Source organism: Battus philenor, unplaced genomic scaffold (genome assembly GCF_028537555.1).
Source record: "Battus philenor isolate CCGP_79_NKW_IND1 unplaced genomic scaffold, ilBatPhil1.0.hap1 SCAF_1, whole genome shotgun sequence".
NCBI lineage: Eukaryota > Metazoa > Arthropoda > Insecta > Lepidoptera > Papilionidae > Battus > Battus philenor.
The window spans coordinates 580,113-604,068 of NW_027181661.1; the positions used below are offsets into that span (position 1 = coordinate 580,113).

General features: G+C 33.1%; 1 protein-coding gene across 2 annotated transcripts in view; it reads left to right on the top strand.

The window, feature by feature from the left end:
- Positions 1–549: 549 nt before the first annotated feature.
- Positions 550–23,956, top strand: part of LOC137919330 (forkhead box protein L2-like) — a 95,610-nt gene continuing 72,203 nt past the window's right edge. For both annotated transcript variants that reach the window (XR_011106726.1, XM_068762378.1), the window contains exon 1: positions 550–708. Coding sequence is in view for 1 of the 2 variants with exons in the window: in XM_068762378.1 (XP_068618479.1) it covers positions 631–708 (78 nt within the window). In the remaining variant the exon portion in view is untranslated. The remainder of the gene's footprint in view (positions 709–23,956) is intronic.

Genomic DNA, 23,956 nt, shown 5'->3' on the forward strand with positions numbered 1-23,956 from the left:
CTTGGGCAGTGATATCGATTTATTATTTTGATTTAATTTAGACTATATCCGATAGTGTTTGTATAAATCTGTATTAATATTTATTAAAGGATGTGTTGCGTAGTAACACCTTGTGTAGCAAAGTCAAAAATTAAAAAAATAGTTGACGGTCAATAAGAGTTCTGTTAAAAGTTCCGATTTTGAATAAAATTTTGTCTTTATCTTTATCTTTTTTTCAGACATCACGTTACATTCCATCTATTCTCAATTTATCACAGATTTTGGTGTTAGTCAACACGGTACATTATTATTACAAAGTTAGTTACTAAATTACTACTTACATATATAATTTTATTTTTCGTTATTTTCATAAGAGATTTAAACCATTATATGTTTAAAAAAAGAAAATTTTCGTGGACCTTCTTCCATTTATAAATTGGTAACTCATATCTCTTTGTCATAACCACTGGAGATAGACTTCGATTTTTGAATTTGAATTAAATAAAATTATGTATAAATGAGATTGCGTTTTGATGAATATAGCTTGTAATAACATTGTCAACAGTGGCCCGGAGTGCAGATGGAGCGGGGCTCCATCGGGGATGCGAGGACGTGGCGGGTCTAACTCCGCGCCTGCAAACCGAATTCGATATGAACGAACTGCCTTCCACCTACGCAACGGAGCCGCGCAGAATGCAGCTGTACTCTCACCCACACATACATCCGACGGTAAGTCATTACCCTTTGTGTGTATACGCCTTTTGAATACATCGCAGTGTGCGTACCTACCTTTTTGAAGCCATTGTCAGATAGGTATATCGACAATACCTTGTTTACTCCGACTTCAATTTGTCATAGCATATAAGGCACGTCAGCTGTCATTACTAATACAACAAGGAGGTTTTACAACGTTTAATATATACCTAAATTAGTCGTATAATCACAAATTTAAATAAGGAATTGTTTATTTATTTTAAATCGCTCGCCACTTTTCGAATGGTTTTAACACTTTTTTTTTACAAGACGTTAATTAGATTGAGCCACTTAGTAAAATAAGTAGAAAATCTAATAGTATATTACACTACATTATGTTATAGTATTTATAAACTATAATTATTATATATATACTATTGTAAGTGAATTAATGTAGTGTAAAACATGTTTTTTGAGCCCCGGCATAGAGGATTGAGACTTGCGATAGTAAGTCGCGTGTTCGATTATCAGATTACAATTTTATATATTTTACACTTTGAACGGCAATTATTTATGATTATTTACTCAAAAAAAATTACCTAGTTTGCCTCATGCGTATTTATCAGCAGGCTGGCGGGCGGTGCACTTTGTTGCACGACTACCACTGCATGTGCGGAAGTGGCTAAATATTGGTCCGTTTCTTACTTAGGATGGACTCCCACAAATAACGCCTGATTCTATTAACACGTTCACTGCGGCTTGAGGCCGATTCAGCCTCATGGTAGACTTTGCACTGGTGCGGCGCGTAAAACTCGTGTTTTCTCTCTAGTGCGGCGGCTGTTTACACTCAACCGAAACATGAGGCAGAAAAGGCCTCAACCGCACTACTAGAAAGTTCAGCTTGAGGCTGATTCGACCTCAGCCGCACAAGCTGAAAGTTGTTCAAAATTGGGCCCGCAGTGAACGTGTTAAATGAAAATAATTACATCTGATGGGCAGCAGCTACCTCTGCGTACCATAATACTACACTGTGATCGCCATCCCACCTACCAACCTTGGCGATTATGCTATATCCCCATTATCAATAATCCATAGTAAATATCATTGTGGGAGACGTAAACCTTGCGGTGTGCGTCTATAAGCTGAAATGATTTAATGTTTAAAGTTGCTTTAAATATATATAACTAAATAACTTCGCTAATAATAAGTTTATATAAATAAAAATATAAATCAAAAGAAGATACATGAAATTTTCCGAAGAAGAACATAAGTCAATGACGTAGCTCGAAAAATTTCTCGTCTGAAATGACAATGGGCACATCGCTTGTACCGGTAGACGCGATGGAAGCCTCTCACTAGGTAGACTGAACATTACACCTTTGGTAGATTAAATTTAATCCATAACAATGATAGTATATCTTTTAAGATATTCAAAATGCTTTGTACTCTTACAAAACAAGTCAAAATATATACGGAAGGACGGACTGTTAAATGATTTAGCATTAGACAAAGAAAATTAAATCCAACTTCAGTTTGTTAATGCAAATTATATATATAATACGGGCGCATTCTTAAATTGTTCCGATTGGAATAAAATCAACATTTTTAAAGAAATTCCGGACACTACATTTTATATTTATTATACTTCGACTTCATTGGAAAAAATAAAATTATATTACAAAGAAAATTTATAATGTTGACTGAACCAAACATAACGGTATAAATTCATCAGAGGAATATCCTGTATCTAATTCACACCTTTGCCGATAAATAAGGTTCGTTAGCCAAGACTTCAGTACAAAGACAAGTTCAAGGACTAAGTTCAGGAGCTAAAGAGCGAGGTGATCAGCCCCGGGTTGTATAACAGTGTCCATGATACGGTGGTAGCGATATCACGTCACACGAACTCGTGCGTGTATTGCACGGACGAGACTCAAAGCGATCTCAAGATTCATCGACGTGGCGAATACGACAACCGCACAGATACTGGCGCACAACCTGAGGATGCCAATATGGAGTAGCAACGAGGATTTAGTCGCACAAAACGTAAATTTAAAAACTGGACATTGTAAGGGCTTCGTTAAAATAGATTAGGACACTTAGTAAACATTATGACAAGAAAAAACATAATTATAAAAACAAAGACACGAACGCTAATGTCTTTGGAATACAGATCCTAGTTATAATAATAAAAATACATCATCTATTTGAATGTCAGTGTCAAGAAAGTCATATTTAAATTAACACCAAGAATTATAACCTATAGTGGTCTGTGAGTGTTCAAATATTGTTTAAAAGGGGGGCGATCGAATGAAAACTCTTTATATATTTGTAAAATATTAAATATTTGTCGTGGTATAGATAAGTAATTAAATAATGATGAAGACAAGCTAGAGCAAAGTTATTGACGTAGCTCGAAGAATTGGTCGTCTGAAATGAAAGTAGGTGAGAAAGGTTCTCGAGTGGCGAACAGAAGGTGGTAGACGTGGCGTGGGTAAGAACCTCTCTAGGTAAACTGTCGCCATAGCTAAGGTCGCGAGGGGTTGCTAGATACGAGCAGGGTATGCTCGTTCACCGTGGCAATCATTGAAGAAGTGATAAATAATTTAAATTAAAAGATTTGAAGGTAAAAATAATTTTCCCCTCTCTGTTTCTTACTGAATAATATGTTTATAATAATAATTCCAACATGTACAGTAAGTTGACGACTATGATATCGCAGCACTGAACTTTACTATCAGTTCGCCTCCGTCATTGTTAATTACATCATCGACCTTGTTTATTCGTCTTACGCGTAAAATTATAGATCGTCCCACATATAAGTAAGTCACATAATAACAATCTATATTTATATATCTAGTATATGATATTGATCATCAAAGATATCTCGCATCAGTTCTTCATTAACAACTGTCTTCGATGTATTCTCAGTATGTCTTCAACGTAGAACTCTGGAAACGCTGCGGTGATATACCAATCGACTAGTAAATCTAACGCCACAAGTGGAACTGGATAGGCCACATGCTCCGATCGAACCGTGATCAAATAACAAGGCAAGCGTTAGAATGGAATCATCAAGGAAAGTGAAGATGTGACGATCACTGCAGAAGTGAAGGCAGTTGAAATGACGTGGAGCGAAGTAAAGCGCGAGGTTTAAGACAGCTCGGGATGGCGACGTACTGTGGACGACCTCTGGCTAATCTTGGAGACATAGGAATAAATTAGATGATGATATGCTATTGAAAACGTTATACAAGATATTCGCGCTGATTCCCAGGTTGTGGGGAATAGGATCGAAGAAGGCGGCGTCAAATGTCGCCCTACATTCCTCTAATTCTCCTAAAAAGTAGTACATTATCCAATAGAAAAGAATAGGATGTGAAGTAAGTAAAAAATGGTCGAGCAAGATTCCAAGCTAGTGATGAATAAAGCAATATAAGTTTAGTTAATAAGAAAAGACAATAAAATAACTATAATTGCATTAAAATAGAATAATAATTACAACAAAGTGAAATCGAAAATTTGAGTCATAAATGTGATAATTTACCAAATTGTGGTCTAAGAATGAAGTATGGGAAGAAAGGTGTTGCATAGGAGACAAGGTATCCTCTGATATACCTTTGGAGGAGCCGAAGTTCTGTGTTAAAATACATCCCGGGAGGAACCCATATCTCTCCCGGGATCCTCGCTGTACCGTAGCAACACGAGACGACCACGCGTTGCTGCCCTTCTTGGGTTCGCATTGAGTGGACAACGAAGGCCTCCACCCACAACGCTCGTGAACCCGATGCTCCTTTAGTCGCCTCTTACGGTAGTCAGGGAATACCCCAGTAATATTCTAGTGAACCCAGGATAAAGGGTTGAATTAAATCTAACTTTTACAAAGTAAAAATACGAAACATCTAACTATACCTTGTATTAATTGTGCTGTTACTAAGTCTATCGTATTATACGTAAAAATGTCGGGTACTGTGATTGGATTTGGCGACCAGCGTTGCGGTTCTAAGTATGGCTTTCTTTCAAATCAAGTTCTAAATTTAAATTCAAAATATCTTTATTCAAATAGGTTATATACACTTTTAAATCGTCGATTATTTTAACGTTATATGTTGTAAGCTACCACTGGCTCAACTCTGATCTACTGAGAATAACCTGCGAGAAACTCAACCGTTGCTCTCTTAAAATAAATATAACAATTTTTGATATATATGATATTCATATATAATAATATCAACCTTACTAATCTATTAACAAACATATTTTGATCAAAGAAACACTTGGGAATTTATTTTAAGGATAAAAGTCAAATTTTATTTATTTAACAATAGAACTTTTAACAGAACTGTCAAATCGACAAATTATCAGTTATTTAATTTATGACTCTACTCTGCTTTGCAAGGTGTTATAGTTGTGGAGAAGAAGCAGGAAGAAACTCCACAACAACATATGTTTTAGTAGAGTTTAATACAGATTTATATATATACACTTTACAAGATGTAGCCTAAATTAAATCAAAATAATTAATCGATATCACTGCGAAGGATTCTTGTCATTTAAATATTCGTTTATTAAATATTATGCCTTTATTCGTAAATTGATATTTCAGTTTCAAAGACTTTTCAATAAAGTCGTAGATAGTTGCCATTTTAAAATATTCTAGGAATTTTATATTTCTTATAAACCATGCACCGCTATGGTTTTAAATGTTGGAATGACTTGCTGAACCCTAGAATCATTAGATATATGCACAATACTTCGGTAGTCACCTCCTCGGACCAGACTCCTTCCTCTAATAACTAAATTTTAAAAATCCCTGTGCTTAAGACCGTTTCGTGATTGAGCTGATATTCTATCTTCACACACCTAAACTCGTCATCAGGTTTTTTTTTGCCCCCGCTATTGGGGGCCTCTCGTACCCCTACTTATGGTGGGACAGGGACTTTATTTGCAATTTAATTTTTCATTTTCTCTCTCTTCTTTCATATTTGACTTTCTCTTTCGGTCTATTATCTATCTTTCATGCTAGATTTCTACTTTCTTACCCTTTTGCTCTGTTCATCTATCATTCTTTCCTCTTTTCTTTTTACATTTTTTCATATATCATTTTTATTTTACATTTTTACTTATTTTATATAATACATTATATGTCACATTTGAGTTTTATTTTAGCACATTTTATCACATTTCTTATTGTATATTTGGATTTTTATTTTTTTATATAACGTTTTTAACTATTTTCTTGTAACAAGCGAAGAATTCTTTCCTAGTTTCTTTTTCGCCTATCAGGGAGGCTATTGTCTCCTCCCTGATTTTAACGTCATCAGGTTTAAAAGGTTTTCACTTTTGCATCTCTCACTATTACTAACACCGCATACAAATTCAATATAAATTTATTCTTAGTTATTTGAGTGAATAGAACATAATATTTTTTGCGTATTTTCGAGGACTATTTATACATTTATTTACAATGAAATATATAAAATACAAAAAATCTTTGTCATCTGCACCAGAACGTAATGGTGAGATAAAACGATATGGTCTCCTGAGAATCGAATTATGCGACGGTCGTTTTGTTCAAAGTTAAAAACAGTAGCTGTCGAATAGAATAAAGAAAAGTTTCAGTGTTATTATGAAAAGTGGATTGCTAACGGAACAAATTTTAGTCTCTGCACACGATAATTAGTTGTTAAAGAAATGCTAGAGATGTTGTCAAAATACAAATTAATAAATTTAATTGTATCCATTGTTGTGTATTTTCGATAAACTTCAATTACAGGTCACTAATACATTTAAATAATATTATTTTAACCTAATAAAATTTATGAATGATTTAAAACAATTATAAGCATATTATTTAACATATCTCTATCTATATATACTAATATTTATTTTATTTAGGTAACATGTTGATGTTATACTAATCTAAATATACGATAAATAATACATTGTATTCTTAAACTTGTATTGTAAACCAAGTTTTTTTTTTTTTAAATATACATCTCAGTAAAATAGAGAATTGTTAGTGGTTTCATGTAAATAAAATTAAAAGTATTCGTGTTGAAAATTATCTATTGTCCCTGACATAAGTTCATCGGGGTTCGACCAACAGATTGTCCAAGCGATATCGTACATTTTTAAATTGCGTTTAAAAATATGATGAAATATATATCTTACTTTTACTATTACCTCGAGATCCGGATAGAACAGAAATAAAGATATATATATCATATACACGGTGTGATCTTCGTTGTTTTATTTGACTTGAGGAATGTCATCACAGTGAGGATCAATTTGTGACATTATCATCATCATTTCAGCAATAAGACCCACTGCTGAACATAAGCTTCCCCATGTCATCGTACGGCTTTAGCAAGGATGCAAGTTCACATTGTGAGTGAAAGTACTCCGTGTTTAATCATCCGTGGCCACTTAAAACTTTAATAGTAGCTACGGTCTTAGTCACTGGAGTAACTGCCATTTCTGCTTACCAACTCCTTAGGGTATATCGGTCATATAAAGTTTCACTCCTGATTCGAACTCATAGAGAACACTGTATTGTTTGTAAGGAAGATAATACAGTTTGTACGAAGGCTTTTACAGCTTCATATGAGTTGAGTTTACGGAGCGAAAGGGTCCGACATTTCAATAAAAATATTGGACACATGTACTCCAGTTGTACGATGATGTTTGCATGAAGTTGGCAGTTCTACGCGTGATTCACCAAGCAATCTGAAGGTGGATCATGGAGGATTCTGATCTTTCCCTGGATGTAAAGCTATTCATGATTAGGACCCCGGATTAATATCGTGTTGTGTAATATTTTGTTTTGTTGTGTATTGTGCGATGTATTGTTGATGCATTGGTTGTTGATGATATGGGAACAACGCTAGCAATGTTGTGATTGTCTGCACCGTGTGTGGTGTGGCGAGTGGTTTGTGGAAACTTTGCGTTGGGATGGTCGAGGAGGACTGATGATGAACTGTCGTCTATAAAACTTTTGTGTATACAAAAGTGGTCTCCATATTATCGTTTAAAATCTAAAATATTGTAAACTGAATAATTTACAGCGATTCGAGGATCGAGGAGTACCACCATCTTAATTATTGACAAGTTCACGCTAAGTTTTGAAACCATAAACAGTCAACCTGTAAACAATATAAATAAACTGGGTTTACCTCCAATGTATGTGGGATTGACAAACATTAATCGCAGCGGTTGAGATCTCAAGTCTTTACTTTATTCTTAGCAGTATACTTATCTTATCACTTGGCATTAACTTGGTTGTTATAAGTATCAAGTAAAATTAACTTAAAAATACTTTTATCTTTAATCCAAATATATACACATGCAAGAACAAATATATGTGTATAGATCACATGATGACAATTCAATGTGTAGCTATACATTCACCAGTTAAAAGTTTTGCTATCTATTTCCAATCAACCTGTTTAAAGTGATCACTCTGAAATATGTGTAAATTATTTAATTACCTATATGCGATAGTTTAATTATTTCTGGGAGTACAGAATTTGCAGGAACAGATATTAAACCATAATTAATTTGATCATAATATTACTTTTACATTTACGTAATATTCAGTTGTTATTTGTCACCAAATGATCAACGTATTCACTTATTTAAATCTGTTATATTAAAATTACCTTTAATATAATTGTTTTTAAAGTTGAACCCAATCTTGGTAAAGATAGTATGTTATATATTATGTTTGTATTGGCAGAAATGGGTAGTGGTAGCTTAGCGGTAGAGGACTAAAACTTGCGATCGTATTTCGCGTGTTCGATTCCCGTGTACAATCTTATATCGTTCACAATTTATGCCTTAATTAGGTAAGATTGCCAATGCTCGAGTTTTCACAGGATGGGACTTTTGCGTACCATAATACCACGAGATGATTTAAATTAAATCGTACAACCAAAAAGCAACACGCTGCATAAACGCAATGACCCACCACATCACTACATCTCAAATCAACGCTATGCAAAAATAAAAAGTGTAATATATACTACAATAAAACATATATATATTCCTGAAATTCATCCATTCATTTTGCTTGTTTTAAGTTAATGTAACTTGGCTTATTGTGAAAGTGGAAGAAGTGAAAAGTGGAAGCCGAGCGATAGAGAACAGAGAGTTGCAATCGTATGACGTGTTTGATTCCTGGGATACAATCTTATATAATTAACACTTTTTGCATTAATTATATAGGATAGATAGATTAATTATATAGGAGCAGCAGTGTCCTCTGCGTACCATAATACCACACTGCAATCGCCAAAACGCTTGCCACACGTGGCGATTGTGGTATATCCCCCATATATATCTTTGGGGGAGGCCTACCCCTTATAATGAGTGTCTTTGCTATGAAACAACGATTAACAGAATAAGATTTTTTTCTTTTTACATAAGTTGTTTAATATTTATGCAGACCTTTGTGGTTTGTTATAAATATTATTTAATTTAAAATGAACTTCGAACTAGAGTCTGATTAATTGTAATGTAATGATTCATTTCTCGTATTGTGTTAGAGTAAACTTAATCTAAGGTAGAATATGGATACTTCCTCGGATCGCTCTCGCTGGTCGCATAGGCGGGGGCGGGCGGCCGCCCTATTTTTCAGCACTAAACGATTCCTCACTTTCATCATCATCATTTTATCCGCAGTAGATGCGCTGTTAGACTTAAGCCTCGTCCATAGATTCATTAATGTAGTTATTTATATTTTTCCTTTTATCTATATTTAAATAAATCGATAGATCTCTATATCGATGTTCTTTTTTATTACATATATATAAACAAGTCAGATTCTTTTTTATAAAATTTATTTACTTATTTTTTTACTAACAAACGCTTCACCAGTTTGTCAGTATTATTTATATCACATGAAAACATATTTATTCGATCGAATTAAAAATTTGAATCTAGTACGTCGATATCAATTTTTTATAACATTATTCATAACATTATTTTATAAGTTTAAAATTGAAATTAAAATTTTTTATTATAACATTATATTTGTTTTCCTCTTCATAAATGCTTCGATAAAAAAATCTACAATGACCCTAACATATGTTGACCGAGAGATAAACTATGTTATATGCGGAAAGGGAAGCTGAAACGTCTCGTCTCATAGCGGCGTGAATACATTACAAGATATTAATAAATATATAGTTTAATATAGTTATATTTTTGTATATTCAAATATAATTTTTTGTAATTAAAGAGGTGATAACAATATATCCATCTATGTACTGGCGATGTACTTTAGACTACCACTTTACTACTATTACACTTTACTACACTTTAGACTACTACTAACTTAGAATTACAATCAAATTAAAAATACGTGAGAAGCCTTGACGGACTTCATAGTTTTAAAAATTATTCATCTGTGGCAGTACAATAAAAAATATAAAAAAACAAAACGTTTTTCATAACAATACAAAAAAAAAGTTTTAAGTTCTCTTAATTTAAGAAAAAATATTTTAATTGTATTGTTTTTAATAGTACACGATATTTATCTTTAAATGCGAACACCCTTTTCTATTTTAATGACGTGACTACTAAGCCTGCCTAGGACTTAGAAGATACGCAATTATATTTTTATAGTTAATCGTTGTTTGTTATTTTATTATTTTAAGATCTTTGTGAAATAGGTTTCATGTATTTTTTTCTAACATTGCTATATGCTAATAGCTTTCCACTGTTCGTAGTTAATTAGCGCAGCTATATAATATAGCTAATAGCTTAATAATAATGAAGTGCTCTGTTATAATAATTTATTAGTTTCAGTTGTAAAATATTCCAATTTCGAAAAACCGTAAAGCGATCGATACAAAAACATTGCACACAATCTAAATCGTACCTTCGCAAAGGAGCTCTTTGTTCCCAGTTCGTTGGTTGGATCGTGAATTGGGTCATATGAAATATTGCCGGTTGGTGTAATAAAAAAAAAAGTCCGGCTACATGTTTCACAAGTCGCGCTGCAATTGCATTACTTGTATCGGCCGATGACATGCAGTAGGGCTAACACCGATCGAACTACATACTCCCCGTACCACGTGAATGTTGTTTTCAAACATCACCCGCGGATTACGTTGTATTTGAAATAAACGATCGTATAACGAGGCGTTTAAGTAAACAACTCAACCGTCCCACTCTAGCGCGCCGGCAATGTATACACTCCATCACCTTGAAACGATTATAACATGTTTGATAGCATGTTTTTGTTACGAATCGTTGATGTCGTCGAAACGTGTTAGGAAAATGTTGAATGGGAAACTCTGAAACTATGAATCGAATAAAAATATAGCATTTTCACATGGGCGAACATTTTTTTTTTTCGATTTGTAGAGTTTGTGTTCCAAATTCAAATTAAAAATTCTTTATTTTGGGTAGGCCCACTGAAACACAGGTATCCCCCCATGATCGCTAGAATGAACGGTCCTGTGCTGCTTCCCACAACCTTAACGAGGCAGTTGTTCCACCTAGTGGGGTGCCTACCCATGCCACGTCTACCTGCTCGTGGCCCAATGCCACTTCAGACGGTCAATTCTTCAAGCTGCCTCGGTGATCTTGGTTCCTCTACGGTTCTCCTCATTTCTTAAACTCCGATCATAACCATCTCTATTGCTCTCTGGACCTGAGCCTTCTTTTGGATCCTGTCGTAAGTGACCACGTCCTGGATTCGTATATCATCACCTACCTACCTATTTAGGTCTAGATTACAGGCGTTAATTTTCAGAATTTTTTTTTTTAAATCAAAATTAATTGACATAGATACATTTGATTTGGCACATCGAGAAGAAGGGTAACGCTTACGGAAAAGATCTCCAGTGTTAGGTTGTACAGAACACTGTCTTTAGGCATTTTATACTGAGGTCCCTTCTCGGTGGCCTTTGCACCTGAAAACTCTATGGAGTGTCCGCCCAAGTAAACTTAGATTTTGATGGCCTAAATCCTGGAAAACTTGGCTACCTAAAAGGCTTTTTAAATTTAACTCCCTCAACGCTCTTCTCACTATAGCCCTCTGAACTTACCAATGTATGTAATGATATGTTAACCATGCGTCCTATATATATATATAGGTTAGATAAAAAGGTACAGCTCGACATTTCTTACCAGAATAACATATAACTATATATATTATATTTCGTATGTTTACGTCATTAATCCTAAACATACACTGTTCAAAGCTTTGATATTTAACAACGCGCAAAGATAATATAAATTAAATTATAATAGTTATTAGGTGATTTTTGTACTACTGACTCTATTTTCTCTACATTGGTGAAGCAGGGAATTTTTATACAATTTATAATTTTTGCACTGAATATATACATATCTCATACTTCTTAATATCTTCTGTTCATTTCTCTTATCTTCTCTTCACAATATCTCGCATTACTTTTCTTACTCCTCCTTTTGTACATCGCCTCACTTCTATCGCCTTCTCTGCAAGATTCTACATTTACATTTACTTATATTTATGTTCGTATGTATATTATTTTTACATTTATTTTTCTTAGTTTAATATTAAAATTATTTTGTTTCCTTATTATCGATATTACAGTTTATTTTCTCGCAACATCACATGTTGGTCTGAACTATTATCGACCATGGTACAAAGCACAAAATATCTTTTAGAAGGCCCTATTAAATATAGTTTTACATTCAACATCGTTGAAGAAGAACTGTGAAAGTACAATTTTAAATAATTCAGCCATAACATAGCATGGAATAGGTCTAAATACTATTGTATTATGGAGTTGGTCGATTTCTTCAAGGCCATGAAGAAACGTTTAGAAACATTGGAGAATCGTTGAAAGAGTTTGTTTTTTACAGATATGCTCATAAATATATATATACATATATAAGTGACAATCCTTTTTACCCTTACCACGTACCCGGACTCTGATGAATGGCGTAAAAGTGACCATAAAATAAAGCCGGGATGCGTTTAGAAACCTCATATATTGTTACTAATATGATACCAGTGTTCAGTATTGTTTTAACGACTATAGGTAAAGCTTTTGACCTCTGTCATGCCCGATGTTGGGTGAAGACGAGATCTACGATGCTATATGCTTGCCTAGAAGAAATCTATTCAATCTTGACTTCAAGACTTCCAACCTATAGCTGGACTTCATCGTAACAAGTAATGAGGGAGGAATGAAAGGATACAGAGCAAAAGTGAAAGAAAGCAGAATTGTGGTATAAAAGAATAGAATGAAAGATTATGTGAAGAATGAAAGTAGAGAATGAAAATAAAAAATTATGTGAAAAAAATAAAATTGCCAATAAAGACCCTGTCCCACCTAAGATAGGGGTACGAGAGGCCCCCAATAGCGGGGGCCATTAAAAAAAATCTATAGCTGGATACAATGACACCCATCATATTAAACTCTTACTGGGGGTTGAAGGTATTTTTACCTTGTGATTTATATCGTTGATCTGTGCACCTTTTTGCCTGATAGAAGAATGGAGATGGGGGAATTGATTGATACAACTCCGATGAACACTCTTCATGTATAGAACACCGATAAAATAACAATTTTTTTATTGAAGTCAACAATGGTACATGCCTGTCTAAAAGATACATATTTACTATTGAATAACTGTTTACTCCCAGGTATCTTAATATAGTTATCTGAAAACAACGAACTCGGTAAATTGTTCCATATCATGTCTGTTAGTATTATGAAAGGTATCAAAGAGTTAGTACTTATAAAGGTTGATTTTAACTGTGTATGGATGTAGTGAATCTGTACGTATGGTTGTTCGATTAAAGAAAGGAGATAGGGGCAATTAATTCATGTGTAAATAAGTTATCTATCTTTATCTTTGATTGGAAATAAAATGAAAGAAAAAACACTAAATGCGCTTATCGACAGCCCTGCGGCGGTGGAATGCCCGGCACACGATCGTTTCGAATGACTTCGCCGTAATCCGATCAACGCTGTGACAAATGAGTAAGGTATTAAATTTTAGAAGTCGATTTCAACTACTGGTCTTACGTTCGTCTCTCTTTCGAACTCTATTTCAAATCGGAACTCCTTTTTAAGAAAGAGATGGACTTTTTATTGACTCATCCAGTCTTTTGTTCAGTTATAGCTTAGGAGATATCGTTCCGTTAAAGTATTTAGTTCATTACATTACAATACACTAGTAACAATTTAACTACATTTTTATTTTTGTTTGACAAAATGTTTTTTAGTGTTAATTAATATAAAATTTTTGACAGTTAAGTTTTTTTTAATCTGTGACACAGGTGGTAAAAGAAACGTCACTTTCGAATTTCATTTTTTTAAATTAATAACAGAATTATTTTATCTACGTCAAAAGATTATAAAAGTGTTCTATTTTCAAATTTTAAAATTATTTTTAAAGTGACCTATCGAAGCCATTGTTAACAACAAATATTTTTTTATCGGATGGGATATATTTATTTTTTAACGAATTTAAGAAGATGTTAAATTGTCTATTTTATATGAAATATATCTTTAAAAAAATACATCTAATTTTTCACTATCTCTTTTTTTCGAAAGCAAAACAAGCTGAAAAGAATAGCTCAAATATATTCTCATAAACTAATTCGAGAAGTGCAATGTTAGTCATAATATTTTCATAAATAGAACATACTCGTATATAGTCAATTATGTCATCAAAATTGAAACTACATTTCACGCTGAATAAGCGAACGTAAGGCTTTTTGCAACCGTTGTATGCATGTTCTATTGCTTCTAGTGTGGCTCGAAAGAAAAGTTGTTATAAATACGTTAGTTTAAATAAATAATTTTTGCGAGAAAGCATTTGGTTTGCTCAAATGGCAGAGACATTTTTGCAAAATTTAAAAATCATAATATCTTTATTCATTTAGACATTTACATGAAACTTTGGACAGTGAATCATTTTTAAGATTATATGAAGTAGTGTTGTCATCTTGCAGTGGTAGTCCTGCGGTAGAGCACTAACACTTGCGATCGTTAGTTGCGGGTTCGATATCCGGGATACAACTTTATATAATTCAAACTTTGTGAATTAGTTATATAGGATTGACACTACTCACTAAGAAGTTTCCAGAGGATGCACAGCAGCATCCTCTGCGTACCATAATACCACACTGCGATCGTCAATCCCCCTGCCAAGCTTGGCGATTACGTTATATCCCCCCATAGATATCTTTGGTTTAGGCCTATGTCATGCATTTTATTTCTATAGGCTGTAACGACGTCCAGTCATTCCGCGAGTAACCTCAAAATGCTAATCATCTAAGAAAAGACTGTTGCTCTATTTTAATATAATTAAACAATTTTTGTTTTATACATCATAATATGCAAATGAATCAACAAACCACGTTTCACATATTTCGATCAACTAAAATCTTTAATGCTATGATAGGATTTACTTATAAATATACATTTAATTCTAAATTTAAAATGAAAAATAGGAATGTCTGAGATGTTCCGAGGAACATGCACACATATATAATATATTTACTATAAATCATATCTATACTATATTTAATATCATCACCATTACAGTCATAAAACGTCCACTGCTGGGCATAATTAACAGAATTATAATAGAACAAGTTTTTTCTTATGACGTTGAGAAGGTCATGGGTCCTTATAGATGGACCTCCTACGTGGAGGTTGCTGGTCTGTGGCCTCCTATTGGAAATGTTAAGGCTCCAGCGGCCAATATTTTCTAGTCTATATGGCTTCATGCCTCTTCAACATGTCGTATAAACATACAAAAAGGCATTAAAGCAAATGTTAAAAATGAATAAAAAAAAAAAAAAGAAAATTAGTTTTACATCCAACTAGGTGAATGGACTTGCTGGTGTAGGCAGTTATGAACGATCATGGAGGTGTATGCCAATGTCTTGCAGTGGGCCTCTATAGATATGATGAAACATATCTTCATCACCATAATTATGTTCACCTGTATGTTTCTATTATATATATGTACACATACGTGTTATATATATTGTTATATAAAAGTACGCGTTGCTTCATAAGAAGTGGCTTGAAATTTTTATTGATACGTAGGCATGTCCCCTTTACCTTGACAAACTTCGATATTCAAATGTGAAATCAGCGATTTAACTATGTAGGCGCCCTAAAAACGTAATTAACTATTGCTTATTTAAGTTATTTCATATATGTATACGATTTGCTTAGTAAAAGAAACTTTACACGTAAGCCGACATACTCGTATGTTTAACTAACATACATACTTAAATATATATATTTATTATATTTTATTGCGTATAAAGACATGGAAAAGTAAATAAATCATAATTTAACTATCGACAGAAGTACAGAGGGCTTTTTAGTGCAAACGACGATTTCTATCACATGAATCATTTTTGTAGCCCCCGTTTTTATGAAATTATCATGCTCCCACTGTCATGTATATAAGTAAAACATGGAACGATACCTTTAGCCAGCGACGGAGATCTTCGTGAATGAGTGAGACACGGCAGCGTGATGGATGGAGGGGTTAACCTACTCTAGATTATTACTTAGTAGTAATAAAGGACATGTTTATTTTAATTTTATTTATATTACGCGCACGGTAGAAAAACGATCTTGCTGAGGTACTCGAAAGACTATCAGACGGTCCTATTGGTAATCTGTGGGAGAGGATCATGTCCAGCTGTGGTTGAAACGATGATGGTGATGGTAAATCCATGTACCTCTAAGTAAGTGTAATTATTATAAATTGTATTTGCATATATGACCACCGACAAGCGCTCTGTAGGCCCACATGTCATATATGAGAAGGATATTTCTCCATCTTACTACATTCGTATATATATATATATGTATATATATATACGAATGTAGTATATATATGTATATATAAATATATATATATATATATGTATATATATATATATTTATATATACATATATATATATATACATATATTAAGACCTAAGACCTATTGAGTCAACTTCGAATGAGAACGCGAATACGATTCTAGTGGGAGCCAAGTCCGACATCTGACATTGGAATCCACTGTTTAAGAAACGCAAGAGGGACCTCCCAATCTTGTCAAAAAAAAATTAACGGCCCCTGCCGAGGTCCCTTAACATTACTCCTTCAACATTATTAATAAAAAAGTCCGTCTATACATAATACTCAGTGTTGCTATAAAATCGTTACAATGAAAACAGCATTTTAATGTACGTAATATTTATTTTTCCACTTTGTAACTTTAATACAACAGTATAAAACAATTAAAAATACATGAAGCTTATTAGTCGTGTCCATTGGCCGCAGAACAGTCAGTTTTTAATCTGCTTCGAAACATGTTTTATTTGTAAAGAAAAACCAGAATACTTTATGTAATTATATTATATTAAATACTTTATTAGATATAGCCTACATCAAGATAATCAGGCGACATCACTGCCAAGGATTATTGCCTTTTAAATATTCGTTTGTTAAATAATAACATGTGTAATTTTCTATACAATGCTTTGTGAAGTATGAAGCTGCACCTGTAAATTATTTTTAACAATAAAAATTATACGATTAGTTTTTTAATTAGTATAATACTTTGTTAAATATATATAGATATAACCAAGAAAATAAGCGCGAAGCTGAATCGATGGCGTAACGTCGTAATTAGTCGAACCAAACGTGATATCAACTAAATATGCCAGCGCTCAGGAGGTCGACGACGATTTCGCTTTGTAAGTATTCCTAAAACATTTCGCTTACGACGCGAACACGCTGACCGAACTGCGCTTGAGGTAATCGTTCCGATTTTGTGTCGAGGTCAAATTCTTACGTTTTTCAATTAAATTATTAATATATTTTATTAGACCCCCGACGAATGCAACGAAAATATTATAATAAAACATTAAAACACGTGTCACTAATACCATAATTAAAAATCGATATATATTTATATATATATATATATGAGTATATATGAGTATATATACAGTAATACCCCGCTTTACGCGAGGAATACGTTCCAAAAAAAATCGCGTTAACTGAAATTCGCGTATAACGAGGTTTATGATTAAACATAGTCAAAAATTATTACAAAAAATACAAATCATTTTAATCAATCACTTTAATTCTTGGAACACTATGCAATACATACTCTTATTTTTTACGGAAAAATACATCTATTGTCTTTTGGGTAGCGTTTTGTTTACGTTCTTGTAAAATACGTTCATAACACCCAACGCTGTTTTTTATTGTTTGACAGATGGTCAAGACACCATAGAGAAGTTAATGACTACATTATATTTATACGCACTCTTTCGCGAAATTTGCAATTCCCGTTATAGTGAAACCGCGTATAACGGGGTCGCGTAAAGCGGGGTATTACTGTACATAGATATATATGAACTGTGTTAAGAACTGAGACATGCGGCTTAGATCCCCGGGGTACATTGCTTTAATTATATAGGAATGCCGCTGCTCACAAATAAATTTACAGAGGATGGGCACCATCGTCTAGCGTACCATAATACTACACTACAATCCCCAAATCGTCTTCCAAGCGATTATGATATATATCATTCCTCCTCAGAGGATATCCCCTGTAGATATCTTTGGTGTAAGATCTATATGTCTGCGTCCATGGGCTGAAACGACATGAGACGTCAATTTGAATTTTACATTGTCATATATCACATGTAGGTTTACTATGGATTGAATAAGATCAAAAAAGATTTATTTATTTAATTAATGCAACCAGCAATAGTTATGTATATCTGACAAATGAACAAATATTATCTTAACATTTATTATAGGTGGTTACAAAATCTACCAACTGTAATAGTACCAACTGTAATATACATATGCTGAAACGATAACAATATAATATTTAATTATATAATATAAATCGGTTTATAAAAAAGAAAATGAGTTAATTAAAATTTTAAATAATTATATACAATACAGAAATGAGAGACGGATTTTATGTACGAGATCCGAATCAGTTACAGATTTGAAAGTGGTTTAAAGTGACAGTTGGTAGGCCAACTAGCGTACAGAGTGGCCGTCGGAGTCGTAATGCATCTAGAAAGCCAACCATGAATCGGCAAGACGACCGGCCTTTGGAAGGAGAGATCCCCAACAGCCGAGGCCACAAAAAAAGCGTTTTGCTAATACTTTTATATTGCGAACAGCCAAGGTGTGTAACAACCTAACGTCGTCATTGTTTCCAGACAATTATAACTTAGGAGTCTTCCAGGCTAGTGTGAATAGGATGCCACAAGCATCTTAGATCTTGTCATCGCTTAAGATCATGCAAGACTGCAATCGAATGCATCTGTGGAAGAGGTCTTACAATACTGAACTTTCTATGATTAAAATGACAAAATTTAAATTATAGAACATTATTTACAATGAAAATTCATATACATCATAATAAGTAAACTAAGTCTAAAACTTAAAATTCATGATATATTAATAGAAAATTAAATTAATATTTTCTATTAATTATTTCAATAAAGAATAGATTTATTGCGATATACCATCCACAAAGGGGTTAGCACATAGTATATAAAACTTGGTCTGACTTTTAATTGGTATGTCAAAATTATTTGAAAATTGATTTTTTTTTAAATACCATTCCATTTAAGAAGAACCAGTTTATTTACATAAACGAATCTACTTCTATGTTGTTAAGGCTAAATATTAAGAAAGGAATTGCTAAAAAATAATTATTTCAAAAACTACAGAGTTATTTGAAATACTATTTGACGTTAATAAGAAAAAACTCGTGCTATTATGGTATCAAGATTAATTACTAAAAAAATTATATATATTATGAAAGTAATGTCGCTTCTGTCGATATATTTTACAAAAAACCGATTGAATTGGTACCGCTCCGGCATTGATTTTGTATACTAGATGGCAAAAGGTTGTTGACGAAGGTGAATATATTGTTGATTAAATAAAAAAACTTGTTAAATGTGTAGTCGTGTGAATTTAACTTAAGAAAGCGGCATTACTTTCCGGTCCCCCTAATATGTTTATTTATTAAAAAGACAAATAAAATGATAAAAATAAAGTTATAAATAATATTCAGTAACACTACACAAGTTACATATTTTCATCTAATATATAAAATTCTCGTGTCACGGTGTTCGAACTTGAACTCCTCTGAAACGACTCGACCGATTTTTACCAAATTTTATATGCGTATTCAGTAGGTATGAGAATCGGCTACTATCTATTTTCCATACTCCTAAGTGATAAGGGTGGTCCACTCCTAATTTTTTTTTAAACAAATTTTTTGGTTTTTATTTTATTATGATACAGCATACCAAAATACATACAACCCTAAATTTTCACTCCTCTACGATTACCCCTTATTTTTTATTTGTTAAATAAAAACTTTAATTTTTTTGTAAAACAATATATATATATCGCCATTGAAATCTAAAAAATGAATAAAAAGTGACTAAAAGCAATAATTATTTTTAAGATTTATTTAATATGTTTCCTATTTCGTTTACTATTAATACGATAATACCATAGTTCGATAGCATTATAACTTTAGGATAGTACGTGGTATGTCGACTAGTGGGTGCAGTACCGTGAAAACTTCGTTACAATATGTATGTACACGAATGTGTTTCTTGCTGCTCCCTTTCGAGTTCGTGGGTGGCCGGCTAGTGTATTTTTTGCATACGCTGACCATTCTCATTTAGTTCGGTTGAACTAAACACGATCTTATGGAAGCTGTTGGCTCGCGAAGGCTGACCGGTAGCATTGCTAGGTAGACGAAAGCTAATTTGGTCGACTGAGGTCTACACAATGGACCTATTTCACGAACCGTTTCGCATTCGCTGCGTCATTTATTTTTAATCGCATTTCCTTTTGAATTATTTCGTTAGATACGAGTTTCACAAGCACGCATATGTACTTTTTGTTAAACTTAACCTGTTACTATTAAAAGCAACGTAAAAAAACTTTAAAATACTAAGATATGTAATAAAAATCAATTATAAAGATAAATACAAACCTAACCTTTGCACATTAAAATTATATCTATTAATACAGGGTGATAAGTTATAAAAGTAAATTTTTTTAATATATATTAATAAAATACATTACCAAAACACTATCTGTTTTTTTTATGGCCCCCGCTATTGGGAGCCTCTCGTACCCCTGTTTTGTTTGGGACAGGAACTTTATTTACAAATAATTTTTTCATGGTTTTATCTTTATTCTACACTCACTTTCATTCTTCTCAATTTCTTTTATTCTTTTCTTTTATCATTCACAATATCTTGCAATTTTTTTTGTTTTTTCATTCCTTCATGCTTTCATCGCCTTCCTTTCCTCATCTTTTTTACTCTTAGGTGGCTAGGTACAATTTTATTTCTAATCTTTATTTTATTCTTACATTTCTATCATTATCTTTTGATATTACAGATTTGTTTAAATAAGACTTTTTTCTTTTACATGTGTTTTATATGTGCATTTTGGTTAAAGTTTTCCTATTTGGTTTTATTATTTTTTATTGCATTGCTTACCACCCTGCGAGCAAACGATAGAAATGATGGGCGAAGGTTGTTGTCGCCCATCATTAAGGCGATGCTTTCCGTGTCTATTTTCATTTTAATCGACGTTTCCAAAAACACTATCTGTTCTCACAGACTAAATACAGCCATAAGTAATTATCCTATCACATTTCAATACCAAAAAAAAACCTATTTCACTGTATCAATTTAAACACTGGTTAGATTCTAATTATTGGTGAGAGTCGCCAAGATTTGAAACGACCTGTCTGGATTTATTTTTCCCGATGAGTTGAACTCTGGAGCGTTTAAGAGTAGAGTGAACAGGTGTCTTTGGGATGGGCGTTTACCTTCGTCTTCATTTACACTTTTCATCAGGATATTGATGACAAACGCCTATTCCATTTACAACTATATAAAAAAACAGAGCAATGGCAGAGAATCGAGACATGTGATGATAGGTCGTTCATTAATGATATAAGATTTATAATGCTAGTTTTAAATTATAAATTTATTCCTTTACGCCCTTATATATCTATGGGATTGTCAAACAATATGGCGGCGTTCCCAAACACAAGTCTTTATTTTATTCTCGCGTAGCAATCGCGTAACAATCTCTTCACTTTATATATCTCGTGACATTACATCGACTTGATGGATAAATTTCAAGACAACAAATGTGAAAAAAACTTAAATATAATTTTATAGTTATTCCACATATATATACACAAACATTCTTTATTAGCTAATATACTGCATTAGTTTCAAATGAAAGACATTTTGATTGATTTAATTTCACACTTTACCAAAGTACCTGTTAGATGGACTTTATGAATTAAATATAACAAGACGAGATCTAGCCTAAACATGACAGCGTACAGCCTGCGCAGACGCATGGAATCACAGACATAATGAAATCACATACGTTTTTTGTTTACTTTAATATGAATTCATTGAATGATACATGCATATGATGTCATATTTATAATCGATTACTTGATTATTGCACCACTTTCGAATCGATATAAATTCAATATTTCTCGGTAGCGATGTTTCGACAGTGTGTTATTTTGGTAGAGTGTTAATTTATTTTCATATTACGAATGTGACGAATGTAAAAAAATATTTCAGACACATCAAGATATTGTATACATCTTTCTTGAAGTGGATTTATTTTTTATTTTAGTCAATTACCAACACTGTTTCAGACTATTATAATATGGGTTTTTAAAAACATTGCTGCTCACAAAAATTATCATTATTTTTCTTTTAAGGTCATAGATGTCAACTGCAAAGCATAACCTTCTCTCAAATATATCCACGATGAACACAAACCATTATTGAACTGTATTTGATTGCAGAACTATTTAGGTTACAGAACTCGAGTCAGCTGTTATTAAACTTCCTTTATTATCCCAATATGGGGGATATACCTTAATCGCCACGATTGGTAGGCGGGTTGGCGATCGCGGTGTAGTATTTTTTACTGCGCCCGCTATTGGGGGTCTCTCGTATATCTTTGGGAAAGACGGTCGTTTTATTTTATTAATAATTCTTTTTCATATTACTTTTTTTGCGTTCTTCTTGCATTCTTCTTACAATCTTTCGTACTTCAACATTCTTTCCACATTTCTTTTGTCTTTCCCTTTCATATCACGATATCATTTATTCCTCACCTCATTCCTCGGTTTAAATTTTTTTATTTTAAACATTTTGTTCTATATACTTTTCATTTTTATTTTGCTTTATTTGCTATTTTATTGTTCATACTTATTCTTATTTTTAATTTTTATTTCTACTGATTGTTTTTACTGCAATTTTCCTGCAAAGTTCGAGGAATATTGGTCTCTTTTCGTCCTCCTTTATTAGCGAGGTCATTAAATCTTCGCAGATCTTCATGCCTAACCGGCATTCGGAGTCGACCCGGAGTCCTCTGAATGCGGGACAGTGGGCTACCGGGTGGATCATGGTCTGGTCTACGCCTGATTCACAGAAGCACGAGGGGTCCTCCTTGAGCTTAAGCCGGTGAAGGTATTAGGAAAACTCTTGTCCCCAGGGAAACGCGGGACCCAAACAGCGTCCATTTCGATACTGCGGAGCACGTGATTAGACGAAAAAATAAATGAATTAGGGGTGGACCGTCCACTCTTACATTTAGAGGGATGAAAAATAGATGTTGTCCGATTCTTTGCCCTGGTCGATATGCGCGCTAAGATTCACGAAAATCGGTCGAGCCGTTTCGGAGGAGTTCAATCACGCACACCGTGACACGAGAATTTTATATATTAGATACTAGATGCCTTCATAGACTTTGTACAGTCAGTTACTGGCCTATCGGAGTAAAAGTCGTTGCGTTATTTATGGAAATTATGTCTTAAAAAAAATAAATTGTTACTTTTTAAATTCGCATTCCAAGGCTATATTTAATAATATGTTTAACTGACACATATGGATAGAACTTTTAATTTACACGACGATTTACTATGTATAGAAGAAAAGATATATTGTTTTGGCTTCGTCACTCTCATATTCGAGACTTAGGTATAATATATGCATAAAAATTTACCGAATCGAGAGAGATATATTTTAATTTTAATTTGTAATAAATAACATATTTCCAAACTGCTACAATCGTGGACATATTTAACTTTAACACAACGTGTACGAAGTAAACTTTAAGTCAAACGTCGGAAATTATTTTTGGAATTCATAAATTCAACAAATCTCAACTGTCCCTAGCCGTTGAGAAATAATTTGTT